The sequence below is a fragment of the Aspergillus costaricaensis genome, assembly GCF_003184835.1.
Source record: "Aspergillus costaricaensis CBS 115574 unplaced genomic scaffold BO79scaffold_28, whole genome shotgun sequence".
Lineage (NCBI taxonomy): Eukaryota > Fungi > Ascomycota > Eurotiomycetes > Eurotiales > Aspergillaceae > Aspergillus > Aspergillus costaricensis.
In genome coordinates this window covers 452065-468709 of record NW_020291828.1, presented here as the reverse complement: position 1 = coordinate 468709, position 16645 = coordinate 452065, and the positions used below count along the sequence as shown (strand labels likewise).

Here is a 16645-nt window from a genome sequence, read left to right as displayed (position 1 = left end):
CCCCTGAACCAAGTGCTTCCCTTCCCCCAATAGATAACAATCACTTGGTTGACGCGTGGGTTCCTGTGGTTCGTGTCTGCATTCAGGGGTAAAACAACGCTACTTCAACCGAACCACGGTTCCCTCGGTTGCCCGTGACTTAGCTAACAACTTTCCCAATTGGGGATCCTTCCAATTGTGCCCAGCCATGTCATCGGTGTCAGACTGCCATGACACTTTATAGCCCCATGCGCGACAGCCACCACATCTCATTTCGTTCTTCTATCTAGAGTGTCTCATCAGATGTCTATCCATACCGTCTTGATAGAAGTCGCATCTTCCTTCCCAGTATCTGACTACTGCATGATGTCTAGTTGCGAATCCGACTGCCCACTCCGTATCTCTGTAGCGGAATCTCTACAAGCCGAATCAAATACTACTAGAGAAATCATCCCAAGATTTGGGAGACTTGCCTCGATGTTCAACATGGATTCGATACATATACATACAGTAAGTACAGCAAAAGCTGTCCGATAAATAGTAGATACACATGTAACAGATCAAGTCACTGTGCGTCAGACTTTTGAGGGTGCAGCATCAGTCTTGTTCTAGTTCGAATTTCAACAGGTCACGTCGAACTTGAGCTGGCGGTCGGCGGTGAAGAGTCCCCAGTGTTTCTCGTCCATGGACTGGCCATTGTCACCCACGCTGTTGGGCTTCCACTCCTCGTCGAAGGCCTCAAAATAGAAGACGTCGGTTCCATTTCGCAGCATGGGGCATACCGCTGATTTGTAATACTGTGCAGCATTCTGAGTACCAGCTTTAGCAGCACCATAATCGGATCCACCGTCTAGGAAAAGCAATTCATCAGTTCATCTGCACCTCTGCTTAGGCGTTGAGGGATGTTGTTTATTTATCTTACCGGTGGGCCAACCAGTTTCTCCATTTCCAAAGCGGATATTGCCCGCATTAGCTCCGGCAACCTGCTTGATATGCTTCTCGGCCTCCGATATGTCATAGAAGTAGGTAGCGGGAGCATTGTTGATGTCTACATCCTGCCAGTAGGCGAATCCATTGGCCAAACTAAATCATCATCGTTAACTGAGACTCGCAATACGACATGATCGGGAAAGGAAGGCTTACAGGTAAGTGACTCCTCCTTGGATGATGGGATCAGCTGTGCCATCCGCGAATTTGTTCCAGCTGTCAACGGTGCCAACGGTGACCGAGGGAAACTGGTTCTGCACTTGTTGGATTTTGCTCAGGAGTGCCTGCGCAGTGAGACTTCCGCGGTAGAGAACCTCAGAGCCCACGGTAATGGCAGACACAACATCTTCATTCCCAGGGACGACCTGCTTCAGGGCGTTGAAGTCCTGGTCAAAAGACTGGTCGTAATCCGCCCTAAAACACACCAGAAGTTAGCTTCACGGAGTCAATGCAAATGGTTTAATCGATGATAATGCCTTACCAGACTCCCAAAACGACCTTGAATCCCTTGGCCTTCGCAGCTGGAACGATATTCTGAGCAAGATTGCAGTCACTGGCTGAGTATGTGCGGACTATAGTCGTCACACTTTTGAGAGCATCAAAGTCGGCTTCGTAATCACTCGTAGATTTGCAGCTGGAATCACTGTTCTTATCACCTATGGCGAGACCCAGGGTGCCACTAGCGGACACAGCAGGGACTGCTGCCAAAAGGGCAGGAAGCAAGCTAGTAGAGACACGCATGCTGAAAGGCGCGGTTATTTCAGTGACAGGTTTCGAGCGATGTATACCGATTGATGAAGTGGCAAGAGCAGCTGCTCAAGGAAGGACAGGGTATATGAAGAGAGCGTGGGAAGTCAAGAACCTGAGTTTTGGCTTCTTTCGGAGGAGAGTGAAGAAAAGGGGAAGCTCTGTAAAAGGATGGCTCGTTCCTGGCTATATGCAAGCAACCGAAATAGAAAGAACAAGAGAGGAAGGATTGGCAGGATTTAAGTAAGAATAGAAGGAGTTGCACGGCAAAACGTCAGAACTCAGAAAGACTGTGGAGTCATACTTACTTGTACAGTACAGGGTACCTCCAAATGGGGAGCCCGGCTGTGGCCTACGAGACAATGAATGAATAGCTAGACTCGCCTCCCAGTGGGACAACTCCGAAAGTCAATTGAGGGAAGAAGGGAACTGGCGCTTCACAGCCAGGGATTTAATCACCGGAAGAGACCATTGTTGGAGTGACCAGACTCTTGAAGGGTCCATCTACAGTGGCTAAGCCAGGGACGTTAGCCAGAAGGCGCCCAGTGGAATAATCGAGATACACTGGATGTTAATGGGGTCCTTTATCCACCCCTGCCATTCCGGGGTCTCCGGCTAAGATCTCCACTGCAGGCGCCAGGGTCTGGACCCTTAGGCCTCTCGAGCCCATTACCGCCCCGAATCACTTCTGCTTGTTCTTCTTTGCTCTTTTCACTCCAGAAATATTACCGATCACACAGTTAGTCTGGGCATGTTAACACGCAGTATCTCGCCGATTTAATTTTGGCCATACTACAGCCAGAACCGAAACACTAGTATCGTTAAGAAGAAGCAAAGAGAATAAAGCTCCCCACTCAAATTCTGCGAGATTGGCCTCCGTTCCGGTTTCATCCCCCAACTATAATAATGTGAGGCGAACTTCCCATGTCCGACGATCTCGTCTTCTCGAATCCCTCCCCACTTCCATCAATAAATTTAATGAGAGATCATCTCTTGGCCACCATCAATCAATCACCAGGAGTTCAGACCACAGATGATGTCACTAAGAGGGCCCTATAACGCGTACACCGGCCATGAACCCTGGAAATATGAGCCACGGTTCACTCAAGAACAGGTGGGTGAAAGACCATTATTGTTGCTGCTAAGAAAAATCCCGCAATATTCGTTCTCCCACTTCCTGATCCATCATTGTTACCAAAGAGAAGCTTCCTTACTCATCGCAGTGGCGCGTCTATTACCAAGGTTGAATCCCGCGAATTGTCTTGATCTAGACCGCTTACTTGATTGTCCTCCCTTCATCCGGGTTGAGGCAGTATCTTGCTATTACTCTAGAGGAACCTGCGGGTACCACAAGCTGTGAAATGTGAGCTCATTATACTTAAGTCGTCGGTTTCGGGTACTATATACGAGCAAACAAACATCGAGAGGTCTGCGCAGTCAATGTTGGCTCACTGTGCTTCGTCAAATATTTAAAGACCGAAAGGGTGTCCATTTGCAATCTTTAGGAGGCAGTCAATCAAGAAAAGCAAGAGATAACCCAAGGAGGGAGAACGTGAGTATGCCTCGTACACCTGGCCATGAATTGTTCATGATTCCTCAGGCTCTTTTAAGATGCCTCTATTCCTCAGCGACGGACGCACTGAAGCAATGTATGTATGTCTGTAGAGGCCAATTAGCGCTCAGGATGTCCGTGATATACCCTAAGGCCGCCACCAAGCTCCTAAATCCAAATGTTATCAGATCAAGACAAAAAGGAATGATTGAACTCTAGATATCGTTGATAAGAGAGAGTCGAAGTAGTAAAAAGAAGCATCGCGCCCTTCTAGACTCCGAACCCTGCCAGGACTAGTCCAGTTAGTGCCGGGTGATCTGGTGGTGGTCCGAGCGTCCAGAATTCCCAGCGCAGCACAGAGACCACCTTGCCCGTCGGGAGTCGAAGCACACCTAGCAAGCCCGACCACCACCACCTCACCTGGATCTTTTTCGAGAAGAACTCCACCAAGCTATTACCGGATTTGGAGTCATCAAAAGCGAATTACCCTACCCATCATGCGATTCTCCGCGACGACTCTCCTGATCACGGCGCTGGCGTGGTTCACCACCGTGACCGCACACAACATCCAGCTCCGGGCTCACTCCCGCGAATGCTTCCACGAGTCCTTGCACAAGGATGACAAGATGACTGTCTCCTTCCAGGTCGGAGACCGGGAATTCGGAGGCAGTGGCAACCTGGAGATCGATTTCTGGGTAGGTTCCCTGAGCAGCATGCTAGTTGTCAATCTCCGCGCGGATACCGTTCGGGATGTTTTGATATACAATCGAGCTTGCAAGGACACAAAACTACTTTGAGGAATATAGTCACTAACATGTGATTGATTTCAATAGGTCGAGGACCCCCTGGGTAACCGTCAATACTACAAGCACGCCATCTCGTCGGAGGACTACTCGTTCAACGCGCACTCGGACGGCAAATACGTCTACTGCTTCAGCAACGAAGGATGGGCCTCGAACTCCAAAGAAGTCTCTTTCAACGTTCACGGAATTGTCTACGTTCCCGAATCGGAATTGGCGCAGGATCCCTTGGAGGCGGAAGGTAGGATTGCAACACCCCGATATCGTCTATACTAGTCTTCGGCGACCGTATGAGCTAACCGCTATTGATTCCTCATCACAGTCCGCAAGCTGTCCGAGGCCCTGGCACAAGTTAAGGATGAGCAGTCGTACATTGTCGTGAGAGAGCGGGTTCACCGGAACACGGCCGAGAGCACCAACGCCCGTGTGAAGTGGTGGAGTATCTTCCAGCTGGCTGTGCTGATCGGAGAGGGTATTTTCCAGGTGTGGTGGCTCAAGAGATTCTTCGAGGTCAGCCCATCCCTCCTTTTGTGGTCAGGTGAATAAGGCTAACAATAGAACGATGAACAGGTCAAGCGTGTTGTCTAGAGTGATTATCTTACGAGCGTGATAATTGTAAAGGGCATTATATCATACCCTTGACATTCTTCTTATAACTGAAATTATGGAACCTTTTCCCCCTTTTCTTTTCAATCCCAATTGAACAAATAAAATCATCTGGATGATTCTTATTACCTTGGGATATACTCTCTAAATGTACGAAACATGTATACAACCAAAAGTGAACCAGCGCAGCATTAGATTCCTTTAGCCCCATTCCCACAACATAAAGCCGATAGCCTTATCACAAGCGAAACAACAGTAGTAGCAGCAACAAAGCAGGGATCCTCCGAACGGGCCTCTTACTAGATAGTAGTAGTAGTAGTAGTAGTAGTAGTAGTAGTAGTAGTAGTAGTAGTAGTAGTAGTAGTAGTAGTAGTAGTAGTAGTAGTAGTGAGTACTACCAATGTACCACCAACCACCCCAGGAACCAGAAAAAACCCCGCACGAGCCCATCACCCAAACAAAACAATCCTGACGGACAGGACCATCATGCCATCACATCACATTCCATCATGCGATAAGAAATTCTAAGAAATCAATTCATCCATCTATCCATCCATCCATCCATCCTACAACCCATCATCCCCAAAAACCAAATGGACCAAATAACAAACACCTCCAGCTTCACCTCCACCTCCACCGACCCCCTCTTCTACCTCTGCTGGCGACGACAATCATGCAATACCTGCCTGAAAGGCGATGTACCTTGTAGTTGGTGCGCAGTGGTGAGTCCATCATTATCCTCTTCGCCCAAACTGAACCACTTACGAGAAAAAAACAAATGCAGTCCTCAACCTGCGTCCCCAACCCATCCCTCCTACCCATTCTCTCCCCGCTACACTCATCGCAGATCTGCCCGCTCGGGTCCAAAGAGCGGTGGGAGCTCCGCGCAATACCCTTCGGGTGCCATGTGAGCACGACTACGTTTCTTACGGGCGTGGTGGGGGTGCTGGGTACGTTGGCTGTGCTAGGGTTGATTGCTTTGGGGGTTTTGGTTGGTAGGGGGGTGAGGAGGAGGGGTGGGTGGAAGGGGTTACCGGTTGTGTTTGGGAATGGGATTGGGGGTGGGAATTGGGGGGGTGTGGTGTTTTCGCGGTGGGGTGGTAGGACGGGGAGGGATGGGGAGGATGAGGAGGGGGCGGGAAGGGGGAGGAGGGCTGGTGATGGTGGGGAGGATGAGAGGAGGCCGTTGTTGGGGGGTGGGTGATATGTGAATGTGAATGTGAATGTGATAGTCTGGGTTATTGTTACACAAGGGATAAGTGGGATGTGTGGAGAGCTTTTATGTCAATGTTATGAGGCTTGCATTTATTTAGCAGGTCTTCGTCTTCTGATTATTGTTCACAGCTATGCAGTATTTGCTGATTTAGCCCTGGACAACCTGGCTGACGCGGTACTCGACCACAGTAGGCTTGCCCTTTTCGATGTTGAAGCGTCCCTGGGCGATGAAGACGCGGTTCTCGAGCTCCTTGTAGCGTTCGCTGCCGGTCTGTGGTTTTGTGGTGGTCTGTTAGATTTGGTGCATTCGTTATCCGGGCTGGAATGTGGTATATCTCACCTCGAAGGTAATGTGCGTGACTGGAATACTAGCATTAGCCTCTGCTGTCATTGTCTTTAGAGGATAACATACAAGCACTGTTGAACGGAGTCGAGCCATCAGGAGCAGCTCCGGCGAAAACGGCCTGCACTTCGGGAAGCAGGGTGCAGACACCAGTGTAGTTCAGGTAGATGAGCTATAGTAGATGACTGGCGTTAATTGCTACTCTCGAGGGAGTTAAAGAGCCGGTTACGTACATCATCGCTATCCTTAGGCCTGTAACTCAGTAGTTAGAAATGAAGCGTATATCTGCAACAAAGGAGTAACGTACTTGATTACGCCATGCGCATCCAGGCGCAGGTGCTTGCCGTCGGCATCCGCATGGATGTAGTCGTTGCCAACACCGACGAACTCGGCGTCAAGAGCAGGAGAGAATCCAGGCGCACTCTGGACAGTGCCGCCGGTCATGGGCTTCAGTCATGCTGGATTGTTAGTGGGATGGTCTTGTGAGAAAATACGGAATATTTGGTGGCTGCTTACGACGACCTGCAGGCTGTTCTGCCGAGATGCGCTGCCTTGAAGGAATTAGCCAGTTTCCTGGAGCTATGGCCCTTGTTACTTAGTAGATGTCTTTAGGACTTACCGACGCCTAGCGGAGCATCGATTGTGACCTACACGGGGGACAATGTTAGTTGTGTGAAAGCACGCGAGGTCCTGTATTGGAGATTCTACCTTGAAGGTGAAGGCGGGCTGGAGGGTAGGGAATTCGGACATGTTTAGTTCGAGTCGACTGATGCGACGATGTTCTATAGCTGTGTCAAACTGTATTATGCTCTGGTGCTTGCTGGAAGAAGTCGAGCAGCTGATAAATCGCGGACGTTAAGCCCCGCTCCTCGGTGAGGGGTCAGGGACACATGTTCCACAAGCAACGGCCAGCCTATGGCGATCCCCCGAACGGTGATACCCGGAGTAATTCTGATCGCCGCGGGTTAAGGTACTTCGGGCAGTTTATTTACTATGTAGAACTATAGAGGACGGAAGAGTGAGTAGTAGGTATCACTGTGACAACTATTCAGCAAACATAGAAAAGCTTCTTAGCTCAAAGTCACATGCTTCGACTGGGTTGCCAGATCTGGCTAATACCTCCCGATCATTATTATCCTTGAACTACAAATCTTTCTCTTCTACCTTCGTACTACTAGTACTCGTTCAAGTCTGCTCTTGTGGGCCGATGGCACACCATCAGGTGCTCTAGCCAACTGCAACGTCTCCTTACAGACCCCTGTTGGTCTACCAGATGACTCTATTAGTATGTCAAAGCTGACCTTCTAGTTACCAAACCGTAACACTTTCAATCACCTAATCATAAATCAGAGACCACCCGAAGATGGGGTACAGACTACAGAGGCAGCATAGTGTCCTCCACTATCCAGTAGATCAGGACCACACAGCCTATCACGACTATAGTTGAATCTGGCTCGGATGACAGTGCGGCCAGCGCGTCAACCTTGGGGGTGAAAAGAGAGAAAAGAGAACCCCAAAATGCAGTCGATGACTAAGACCCTCCGACAATCTGATTGTCGGTTTCAGGCACGTGGGCCGTTTAGACGACGGTACAGGCTGCGAGTAACCTTACATTAGGGGGAGGACCTTGACTGACACTGCGGCGCATCTTTACTACTCCATACAGCGCTGGTTTGTTTTTCTGGTATGCTCAACAGCTGACCTGTTGAATTGAGTCCGACTGATACTCCGGAGTCAGATGTCCAAAGCAATGTGTCTCTTGCAGGGTTAATATTTAAATGCCAGCCAATTCACCCGTGTTCCTCTGCTCTGCTGGTCGGGTTCCAAACAAAACAAAGTGGGTCCACACGCTACCTCGCGCTTTTCCGCATCGGGGCGGTAGCTGTGACGTCGTCGACGATCCAGTTCAACAAATCCTCCATCTCATGTAAATTACCCCCGGTATCGCTATTTGTTGGTCTTGTTTTTAGCTTCGTTTTGGCTTTTTCACATAGTGTGTCGCGTGCTCACTGTGTGCTTCATGTCTGACTCTATTGATCAAGGTTAACTGGTCTCCCGCATCGTCGGGGTTTCGCCTCCTACCCACAGTCTTCCCAATGGTTCCGATCATTCTCCTTTCAGCGCTCTCGCTGCTAGGAATCTATGTGTCTGCCTTCCCGGTTGTGGAGCAGCAACCTCTAGGTGATGTTCTCCAAGATGTGCTCCAGCTCGAGCCACCAAATGCCGATGCGGAGTCCTTCCGAACACTTTCAGGCCGCTTTCTGCACATAACAGGTACCTCTTCCTTTCTTGAACTACACCATGTCAGAGGCAAGAGAAGAGGAGGGGCAGGCTAACCACTTCCAGATCTTCATCCAGACCCCCTCTACGAGCCCGGAACATCCGACGAAAAGAGCTGCCACAGAGGTGAGGGCTCCGCTGGGTACTATGGCGCCGAAGAGACTGAATGCGACTCGCCAATTACCCTCGTTAACGAGACATTTCGCTGGATCGAGAACAACCTTAAGGACAAGATTGACTTTGTTATCTGGACCGGTGACTCTGCACGGCATGACAATGATGAGAGGAATCCCCGCACGGCAGATGAGATCGTCCGCTTGAATCAGTTCATGGTGGACAAATTCACCGAGGTCTTTGGCGGAAAGGACACCATCCCAATTGTTCCGACTTTTGGGAATAACGATGTAATGCCGCATAATATCATGAAGACCGGTCCGAACCGGTGGACGAAGAAGTACCGCGAAGTCTGGCACAAGTTTATCCCCGAGCATCAACGCCATAGTTTTGTCGAAGGCGGCTGGTTCATCTCGGAGGTGATCCCCGATGAGCTGGCAGTTATCAGCTTGAACACTTTATACTTCTTCGACTCCAATTCTGCTGTCGACGGATGCGATGCAAAATCGGAGCCTGGCTTTGAGCACATGGAGTGGCTTCGGATCCAACTGGAGATGCTGCGGACACGTGACATGAAAGCCATTCTGATAGGTCATGTTCCTCCGGCAAGATCCGGTAGCAAACGCAGCTGGGATGAAACGTGCTGGCAAAAATATACACTATATGTGAACAGATTCCGTGACGTTGTGGTCGGAAGTGCATACGGGCACATGAATATCGATCATTTCATGCTGCAGGATAGTCGCAAAGTGGACATTGCTGCCAGCAGTGAGTCTATTGTCTCGTCCAATCTTTATGACGAATCAGGAGAGATCTCTGTCCAGTCTCGTTATGACTATCTATCCAGTCTCAGGAAAGACTGGTCTAGTCTACCGTCTCCACCTGATGGTATGCCGAAAGGCAGCTTTCTGGCAGATGGATGGTTCGAAGAGGAACAGGAAGCTGCGACGAGCTCAAAGAGCTCAAATCCCAAGAAGAAGCAGAAGAAGTTTCTCAAAAAGATTGGCGGTCCTTGGGCCGAGAGGTACAGTGTGTCGTTAGTGTCACCGAGTGTAGTGCCGAACTTCTTCCCTACGCTGCGGGTAGTCGAGTATAACATTAGTGGCTTAGAGACCAAGATGTCGGCTGACGCCCCTACCTACAACAACCTGGGTATGGCGAACGTGGTCCACGATGAGGATGGACTTTCGGCCGACAAGAAGAAGAAAAAGTCCAAGGACAAGGTTCCCAAGCCCCCATCGCCGACTGCGCCTCCGGGGCCGGCATACTCTAACCAGGCATTGACCTGGCTTGGATACACTCAATACTATGCCAATCTGACCGAGATCAACCGTCAGATGGCGCAACGCCACCAAACGTTGGCAGACGAATTCTCTGACTCTGACCAAGACAGTGGTGCTCGTGAGCTGAAGCTCGCAGATGTCTTTACGTTCGAGGTCGAATACGATACCCGAAATGACAAGATCTACCAGATGGAGGATCTCACCGTGCGGAGCTTCTTCAAGCTGGCGAAGCGAATTTCCAAGAACAAGGCGGGTAAAAACGATATCTGGGTTGAGGATGCGACCGCCGAAGAACTCGACACGAATGCTTCTGGTACCGGAGACGATATCGGAGACGAAGTAGAAGTCGAAAAGAAGAAGAAAAAGAAGCATAAGAAGCCTAAGAATCGAACATGGAGAGCCTTCTTGGAGAGAGCTTTTGTCGGAACTTTGGACCGTGACGAACTTGATGATATAGAATAATGGTACCTGCTTGCCTGTTTACCAGGGAGAGGACAGGAGGTATACGACGTTATGGCTGCGACGTTTCCCTTGCTCTTAGCTTATCTGTGTTGCTGCAATGTATATAGTGCTTCAATCATAAAGGACACTTTTGGAAATAGATCGCTGCTCGTATTGCTTCCACTCATTTGTCCTCCGGAAGAGGCGGTGGGGAACTGCCGCGGCAAACTGTTGCAGATGCAGGCTGTCGGTCATCATTCATCCATCCACCCCCAATCTAACTGATCAATCAGTCCTGTGCTTGTGGTATGACAGAGCCACTGATATCATCTCCTTTCATCTCCGGTTGTAATTGAAATCGATCGAGGGGCCAACCTTCCACACAGCCCCATGGAAGACGCACAGATGCTTCTGATGCCACGCTGGCAGATGGCCGCCAACTGTCATCATCCAGTGCTGCCGCCATCCTTATGCAAAGCCTAACGCTAAGAAGCGCGCGGGCGCCGAATTTCCACGCTTGCAGTTTAGTTGAGCGACCCGGCTCAGTGGCGGCTCGCTCATGCATAGAAAGATGGGTTTGGACCCGCGCTGGGCCTTCCATCTGCAACACTGCTCGCAGGCCATGTGTGACTTTTGGCTGCCAAAAATGAAGAGGCTGGCGACAGCTGATCCACTGTGCTATTCCTATCTTATCCTCCCGGCTGGATCAAAAGCTGCACGGCAGGGGAAATCAGCAGTTGGGCTCTGACACGTATCGAACTAGCTGATGCGCTGTCCTTCCGCCTAATGCCTACTAAGTCTTAGGGACGGGACCATCATCCAACATGCCACATTGCCCTTCGTAATTCCTTTTTCATTTCGGTGATGGTGGCCACCCAGAAATGACGTCCCTCACCGTGGCTGCAATTGGTGCCCGATGTCTCATCTCCGCTTGGAACGGCGGCCAGGGCAGAATGAAAATTGACGAGCACAGCAGGAACTAATAAAACAAACAGACGGCGTTCTAATTGATCGTATTTCACGGAGTACTCTCTCTTTCTACAGAAGCGTGGGTCCATTCGCCCTATATGTATAGTGGAGCTTTGCCGCATTGATTCGCACGGCATTATACCTCCGCACTGCCGTGGCTTCATCCACTTGGCTGTGGCCAGGGAAATATCAACGGGGCAGATAACCTGCCCTTGCATCATTATTGCTCCGCACATCCATTCATTATCGCTCTAATCCCACATTCTCGCGCAGCTGCGACCGAGTGCCCAACTTCAATTGGGACGAGAATTGACTTTCAGAACATTGACTTTTTGTGGTTATATCTTCTGTTGCCTCACCCAAGCAGGCTTCGTTTCATGGGATAGCGACTTCAGGCCTTGAGATAGCTGCCATCACTTCCGGCCCCAAACTCGTGGGCGGTGCCCGCCCATCGCTGGCAAGAAGCACAGACTAACGCCTTACCTCGCCTAGTTGCACACGATGCATCAAGACTCCCTCCTATTTCACAACGACCAGTTCCTTGCCCTTTGTTGTTTCGAATGCCCCCTTCCCCGTGCCTTGCGTTCCTAAATCCCACCTATACCCTTTCGCGCTCCCACGCCCGCTTGACTATCACATTCTTCTGCTAGCATAGCCTTGCATACAGGGCTGTTGACAGCAGGCTGAGGAGAATTCTCATCTAGAAGAATTGATCTGGGTGATTTCCTTTTCGGGTTAACGATTTGCTATTTAAGTCTGATTGCACTACGGAGTACACCCGCGATCTGATCCTCGCTGATTCTCCAATTAAAGACCACTAATTGCTGACATATGTAACATACTTGCTTTTGCTTTCCAGTTGAAATTGGCGGCTTTGTGCTTTCGTCACTAGGGGTCTCTGCATGTACAACTGATCGGCTATTCAGTCCTATTCGGAGGCGGCACCGAGAGGCGCGGACAAGCCACAGATACGACGAGTCTGATTTTGAGACGGGCGCATTCAACGAAGGACTGCGCTTGCAATTGAGGATTTCAATTGCGGAACCGGCAACTTAATACCCAAACATATCGAGCTTTAGGCGCCAGCACGAGCATGGGAAGCTTTGGTGCATGCGACGGCTGATCCAATTCTAAGAACCGTTTGCGCGCGCGTCCGAGGTAAGGCTCCCGATCCCTTGGCGCTTTGCATGTTTCACTCCGATGCATCTATCTTTTATATGAGCGCGGTGGGCAATCTGTGGCCACTGACTGAGAATTCTTAAACGGCCCGATGCTGTGGGATCGGTCCTCCCCTCCAAAGTTGTTGTTCGGTTACACTTGTTCGAAACTTGTTCTGTTATATACCAGATCATCATGGATATGACTAACTTGGCAATCGATTGCCCTGTGATAGAAACCGGCTCCCTTGCTTTGTGGATGGCTTCCTCCGAAGTGGACCAGAAGGCCTTGGGCAATTTTGCGGCCATGACGGGCCTTGAGAACCCGTTCCTGTCCGCGATGCTGTACAAGATTCTGGGGCTGTCTGTTATGTTATCGAAGAAACTCCTCCGTGCACGACGGTTGCGACGCCTTGACCCCACCCGAGAGACTAAATCGCTTCATCTTTATTATCATATCATCTGGCTTTCCCGCGAGGGTCTTTTGATATTAGAGGAGTTTGTCCTGCCCCTGGTTGAGGGATGCATGGAACTCAAGATTCTAGCCTACAAGTTGCGCGCCTCCTTCTATCATATATTCGTCCTGTTTCAGAATCAGCCTGCTGTCCACACGCCGGGTATCGTCAGCCTGCCGAGTAGTACACCCCTATCCAATGGCGTTACTGAAGCCGAGTCACCATCCAAAGATTCCAATTCGCGATTTTCATTCCAGCTGAAGCCCGATACGATAACGGTTTCCGGGAAGCCCAGTTCGGCCTCGGATGGTGCGCCACGAGGCAAGGTTACGCAGGCACCCCCGGGCTTCGCGCCGGTTCAACCGCCCAAGTCGACCTCCTCGTTTCTCCTCCCTGCACTCGACTACACCCCCACAGCTACCGCATGCTTCAATCATGCTGCACTCCTGGCGGATCAATTCCTCCCGGGCTCGCACCCGCTCCGTCTGTCCATCAAGCTGGAATTTGCTGCCTACCTCTACGACTGCTTACATGACGCTCACGCCTGTCGACGGCTGGCCAAGCAAGCCATTGCCGACGTGTACAATGCGCAGGAGGGCATGGACGACGAGAGCTTCGAGGATGCGGCTGAGATTGTGGGGATTTTGGGCAAGATGGTGAAGCGGGGAAGGAACGCAAGCAGTGCTGGGAATAGCACCACGGCTTTGAAAACGCCTAGGGAGGAGCGTAGTGAGGGCACTCGAACGCCGTCCTCTCAGACAACGTCGAAGAAGCCGGCAGCGCGAGTGCCGAAAAGCAGCTCCTCTCCGGCGCGCGCGACCAAACCGACGACTAGCGAGGGCATGTCACCCGCTGTGCCCGACCCCACCATGATGAATCCCATATGATGCCTTTTTGCTTACAACCTGTATATGCTTCTTCTTGGACCTACGGAGGAGTCGCGCATGGAGCGCTTGGCCTGTAATTTTTACTTGACTTGTGCGTGTCTGTATCATCACTGTACGGAGTTGCGGCGATAGACTGGAATTGGGCATCAGCTCGCGAGGAGCTGTGGTCAGTATGAGCGATTAAGCGTGATGAAAAGCTCAGGTGGGAATAGCAGACCGGCCAGTTGTGATGGGTGTAGATAGATATCTAGATCTGTGCGATAGTTACAAGGGATGTTGTTGATGTCATGCACCCCACTTGTGTGTGCTTGTCTGGACAATAATGGACCTACACTTGATACTAGTTACTAGTAGCAACAATTGTCAGTCTCAAGCCAATGGTTATGGGGCAGGATGGATTCGATGGATCTCTTGTTGATGTTGCAGTGGAGGCCAACGCATTGTCGCCTGAGGCAACCCCCCACCCAGGGTCCGATGTAAAATACCATACCGGGCAGGACGAGATAAATTACCGGCGAGGCAGCAGTTTTTCCCATTGACTCCTGAATGTATATTTCATGTTGTGTGTGAATGAGAAGATAGAATTGACTGATGCCTGCAGGGGGGCAACTTTGAGTGTGAAGAGGCGAAAAGTCAACACGCAAACGGGCAATTTGTTTCTATAGATACTTTTTTTTTTTTTTCTCATCGACATCGACACGAGGGTGGATTACGACGACGACCCTTCTTGGCGCACCACCTGCGAGGTCATCCATCGCCAGCAAGAAACAAACCTTTTTAGCCATTGCGACCCTTTGGGTTCTGTCTTTTACGTCATTCGACGGGGATCGCCTCCTGCAGCATCCGGCAGTATTATCTTTACAATTCCATCTCCAGCTGATCTTGCGCGCAAATCAGATTTCCCCTCTTCGTCCTCCACGTCGATTTCCTCCTCCCCCCCACCACCAACATTAAGTTGTGTTGTTCTGCTCTTCGTTGCCGGGGGCTCGAGTGCAAAGAAGGACGCGCCTGCTTTCCCTTCCCGACCGTCCGACCGCCTGATCGACATCATCGCCCAGAAGCGAAGGACCGCAGATCCAGCGCAAGACCCTGAAAAAAGAAACGCACCCGAACGAGGTTCTGCCCCCCAAGGCTGCGCGCGCAATCACGTCTGTCAGAAGACCCTGAACGAGGCTGCGACGCATCTATACTTCTTTACTTACTTGCATAAACCCTCCGAACCTTGAATCTCTTTTACAATTTCCACTATATTTTTTTTCTCCTTTAATTTTGATTTCCTCGCTGGCAATGAAGCTGTTTGTTCTGGAAGCCTCTCAAGCACGCGGGATCCTCATCGGCTGTTAGAAATACCTCTTTTTTTTTTTCTCTCCGAGGATTGTGGATTGGAAAACCAAAAGTCAGGCCTTCGTCGGTCGCTGACTGTGGATGATGCGGTCGGGGCTTCAGAAACCTGGGGCCATTCCGTTTCTTGCTCTCTTGGTCTTTTCGCTATTTAGTTTGGTGCCGTCGCTCGCAAAGGAATGGGATTTCTATAACGTGCACCTGGGGTACATTGGCTATCGCAATGACGTTCGACGTATGCATTCCTTATTTCTTCTTCTATCATTCCCCCTCCCCCTTTTTCTCTCCCCCATGTATTTGGCTGAGTCAGATAAGCTAACGGTTGTGCTGCTGCAGATGTCTCTCGGGTAAAAGATAACTGGGCCGATGTTCGAACAAGATCTCGAGTTTCTGGGACTGGCTGGAAGCCATGGCTCCTAGATGGATATCAGGGGTTCTATGAGCGCAAAGCTCGTCCGCGACGTTGTGCGGTGGACGCGCCGTCTCGGAGCTCTTTTGAGGCTGCTGCCGTCTTCGATACCGATCCTTTGGCATTTCCGGCCCGAGAATCCTCGGCTTTCACTCGGGGAGTCCGCGCTTTTAAGGCAATGGTCATCAGGCAGCCGGATGAGTCGCAGTTACTTCCGACCTTTGCAGCGGAGGGTAATGCCATCGAGCAATTACCTACGCGACTCAGTGCCCTTGCCAATTCCTCGGTTATACCAGCTGCTCCTCTCGACGACGGACCTTTCGGGGTGTCGCCTACCAGCAATTCCATGATACCAGCTACCAGCAGCGTGGTTGATGTATCTCGATGGTTGCTAGGGTTGTCCCGTGCCTCATGGCAGCAGGTCTGCCGCGCGGGGAGCGAGTATCTGGAGAACATGACTGCTTGGCAAGCCCGCCAGCCCAACTTCGACCTCTCACAACATGACAACCACACCACCTCCTCACATCCAACAGTCCCACAAAACCACACACCCCGCGAACAACCTATACCCCCGAGAGCAGTAGTCGTGAATAATAGCGACGACACCACCGACACCGCCAGTCAATCAGCATCCACGCCAAGCGCCACGCCGCCCCCGCCGGCTCTCTCCCCCAACAGCACCGCACCGACTGCCGGACAGTCCAAAGTCGCGGGATTCCAGCAGGAGACCGAGCACATGCGCCGGGGTAGCTGCATGGCCATAGTGATCGGCCTAGTGGTGGGCGTGATGTGGTTTTAAACACACCTACCCATCCATCCTCACTCCAGTCATAGAATTGACTGGCTGGTTGGTTGACTGGCTGGCTGGCTTATTATGATTCTTTGCAGATTTTTTGCTCTCACTGTATTTGGTTTCGTTGTACATCACTTGCTTGGGGGAGTCTGATGAGACACCCATTTTGTTTTCTTTTCATGCCTTTACGACTGTTGGACGGATCGGATATAGGAATGGGATGGGCTGGACATAGGAGCAGCCTGAACTGGCCCTGTCGAGTGCAGTATGCCAATCAATATATATAA

General features: G+C 50.8%; 7 protein-coding genes across 7 annotated transcripts; 5 read left to right on the top strand and 2 right to left on the bottom strand.

Moving 5' to 3' along the window:
• Nucleotides 1-553: 553 nt before the first annotated feature.
• Nucleotides 554-1840, bottom strand: bgt1 (1,3-beta-glucanosyltransferase Bgt1). Its single transcript, XM_025684930.1, has 4 exons — nt 1448-1840; nt 1123-1380; nt 902-1062; nt 554-829 (listed from the first exon to the last, which is right to left on the bottom strand). The coding sequence occupies exons 1-4, from the start codon at nt 1705-1707 to the stop codon at nt 600-602; spliced, it is 909 nt and encodes a 302-aa protein (XP_025536890.1). The 5' UTR covers nt 1708-1840; the 3' UTR covers nt 554-599.
• A 1826-nt stretch (nt 1841-3666) lies between these two features.
• BO79DRAFT_178547 (emp24/gp25L/p24 family protein) lies at nt 3667-4855 on the top strand. The gene is made up of 4 exons (XM_025679987.1): nt 3667-3960; nt 4099-4306; nt 4388-4575; nt 4636-4855. Exons 1-4 carry the CDS (start codon nt 3763-3765, stop codon nt 4651-4653), a joined length of 612 nt encoding a protein of 203 aa, XP_025536889.1. The 5' UTR covers nt 3667-3762; the 3' UTR covers nt 4654-4855.
• A 288-nt stretch (nt 4856-5143) lies between these two features.
• Nucleotides 5144-5875, top strand: BO79DRAFT_271848 (uncharacterized protein; the record flags this gene model as incomplete). Its single annotated transcript, XM_025687379.1, has 2 exons — nt 5144-5393; nt 5456-5875. Exons 1-2 carry the CDS (start codon nt 5265-5267, stop codon nt 5873-5875), a joined length of 549 nt encoding a protein of 182 aa, XP_025536888.1. The 5' UTR covers nt 5144-5264.
• Nucleotides 5876-5963: 88 nt separating this feature from the next.
• On the bottom strand, nt 5964-7101 carry BO79DRAFT_178545 (DUF3237 domain-containing protein). The gene is made up of 8 exons (XM_025679986.1): nt 6938-7101; nt 6849-6876; nt 6746-6780; nt 6537-6676; nt 6463-6481; nt 6299-6401; nt 6227-6246; nt 5964-6157 (listed from the first exon to the last, which is right to left on the bottom strand). Exons 1-8 carry the CDS (start codon nt 6977-6979, stop codon nt 6035-6037), a joined length of 510 nt encoding a protein of 169 aa, XP_025536887.1. The 5' UTR covers nt 6980-7101; the 3' UTR covers nt 5964-6034.
• Nucleotides 7102-7926: 825 nt separating this feature from the next.
• BO79DRAFT_247267 (endopolyphosphatase) lies at nt 7927-10494 on the top strand. Its single transcript, XM_025685633.1, has 2 exons — nt 7927-8503; nt 8576-10494. Exons 1-2 carry the CDS (start codon nt 8326-8328, stop codon nt 10366-10368), a joined length of 1971 nt encoding a protein of 656 aa, XP_025536886.1. The 5' UTR covers nt 7927-8325; the 3' UTR covers nt 10369-10494.
• Nucleotides 10495-12669: 2175 nt separating this feature from the next.
• erg27 lies at nt 12670-13815 on the top strand (the record flags this gene model as incomplete). The annotated part of the gene is made up of 1 exon (XM_025688793.1): nt 12670-13815. The coding sequence occupies one exon, from the start codon at nt 12670-12672 to the stop codon at nt 13813-13815; it is 1146 nt and encodes a 381-aa protein (XP_025536885.1).
• Nucleotides 13816-15243: 1428 nt separating this feature from the next.
• BO79DRAFT_257868 (uncharacterized protein) lies at nt 15244-16364 on the top strand (the record flags this gene model as incomplete). The annotated part of the gene is made up of 2 exons (XM_025686264.1): nt 15244-15391; nt 15493-16364. 2 exons carry the CDS (start codon nt 15244-15246, stop codon nt 16362-16364), a joined length of 1020 nt encoding a protein of 339 aa, XP_025536884.1.
• Nucleotides 16365-16645: the final 281 nt, after the last annotated feature.

What these genes read in the sequence shown, in the direction of transcription:
- bgt1 (XM_025684930.1), bottom strand. Translation starts at nt 1,707, where the DNA reads ATGCGTGTCTCTACTAGCTTGCTTCCTGCCCTTTTGGCAGCAGTCCCT. An exon ending in AAGGTCGTTTTGGGAGTCTG is followed by an intron (nt 1,381 to 1,447) that starts GTAAGGCATTAT and finishes GGTGTGTTTTAG; the next exon opens with GGCGGATTACGACCAGTCTT. An exon ending in CAAGGAGGAGTCACTTACCT is followed by an intron (nt 1,063 to 1,122) that starts GTAAGCCTTCCT and finishes ATGATGATTTAG; the next exon opens with TTTGGCCAATGGATTCGCCT.
- BO79DRAFT_178547 (XM_025679987.1), top strand. Translation starts at nt 3,763, where the DNA reads ATGCGATTCTCCGCGACGACTCTCCTGATCACGGCGCTGGCGTGGTTC. An exon ending in ACCTGGAGATCGATTTCTGG is followed by an intron (nt 3,961 to 4,098) that starts GTAGGTTCCCTG and finishes TGATTTCAATAG; the next exon opens with GTCGAGGACCCCCTGGGTAA. An exon ending in GGATCCCTTGGAGGCGGAAG is followed by an intron (nt 4,307 to 4,387) that starts GTAGGATTGCAA and finishes TCCTCATCACAG; the next exon opens with TCCGCAAGCTGTCCGAGGCC.
- BO79DRAFT_178545 (XM_025679986.1), bottom strand. Translation starts at nt 6,979, where the DNA reads ATGTCCGAATTCCCTACCCTCCAGCCCGCCTTCACCTTCAAG. An exon ending in AGCCCGCCTTCACCTTCAAG is followed by an intron (nt 6,877 to 6,937) that starts GTAGAATCTCCA and finishes TCCCCCGTGTAG; the next exon opens with GTCACAATCGATGCTCCGCT. An exon ending in AGAACAGCCTGCAGGTCGTC is followed by an intron (nt 6,677 to 6,745) that starts GTAAGCAGCCAC and finishes GCATGACTGAAG; the next exon opens with CCCATGACCGGCGGCACTGT.
- BO79DRAFT_247267 (XM_025685633.1), top strand. Translation starts at nt 8,326, where the DNA reads ATGGTTCCGATCATTCTCCTTTCAGCGCTCTCGCTGCTAGGAATCTAT. An exon ending in CCGCTTTCTGCACATAACAG is followed by an intron (nt 8,504 to 8,575) that starts GTACCTCTTCCT and finishes AACCACTTCCAG; the next exon opens with ATCTTCATCCAGACCCCCTC.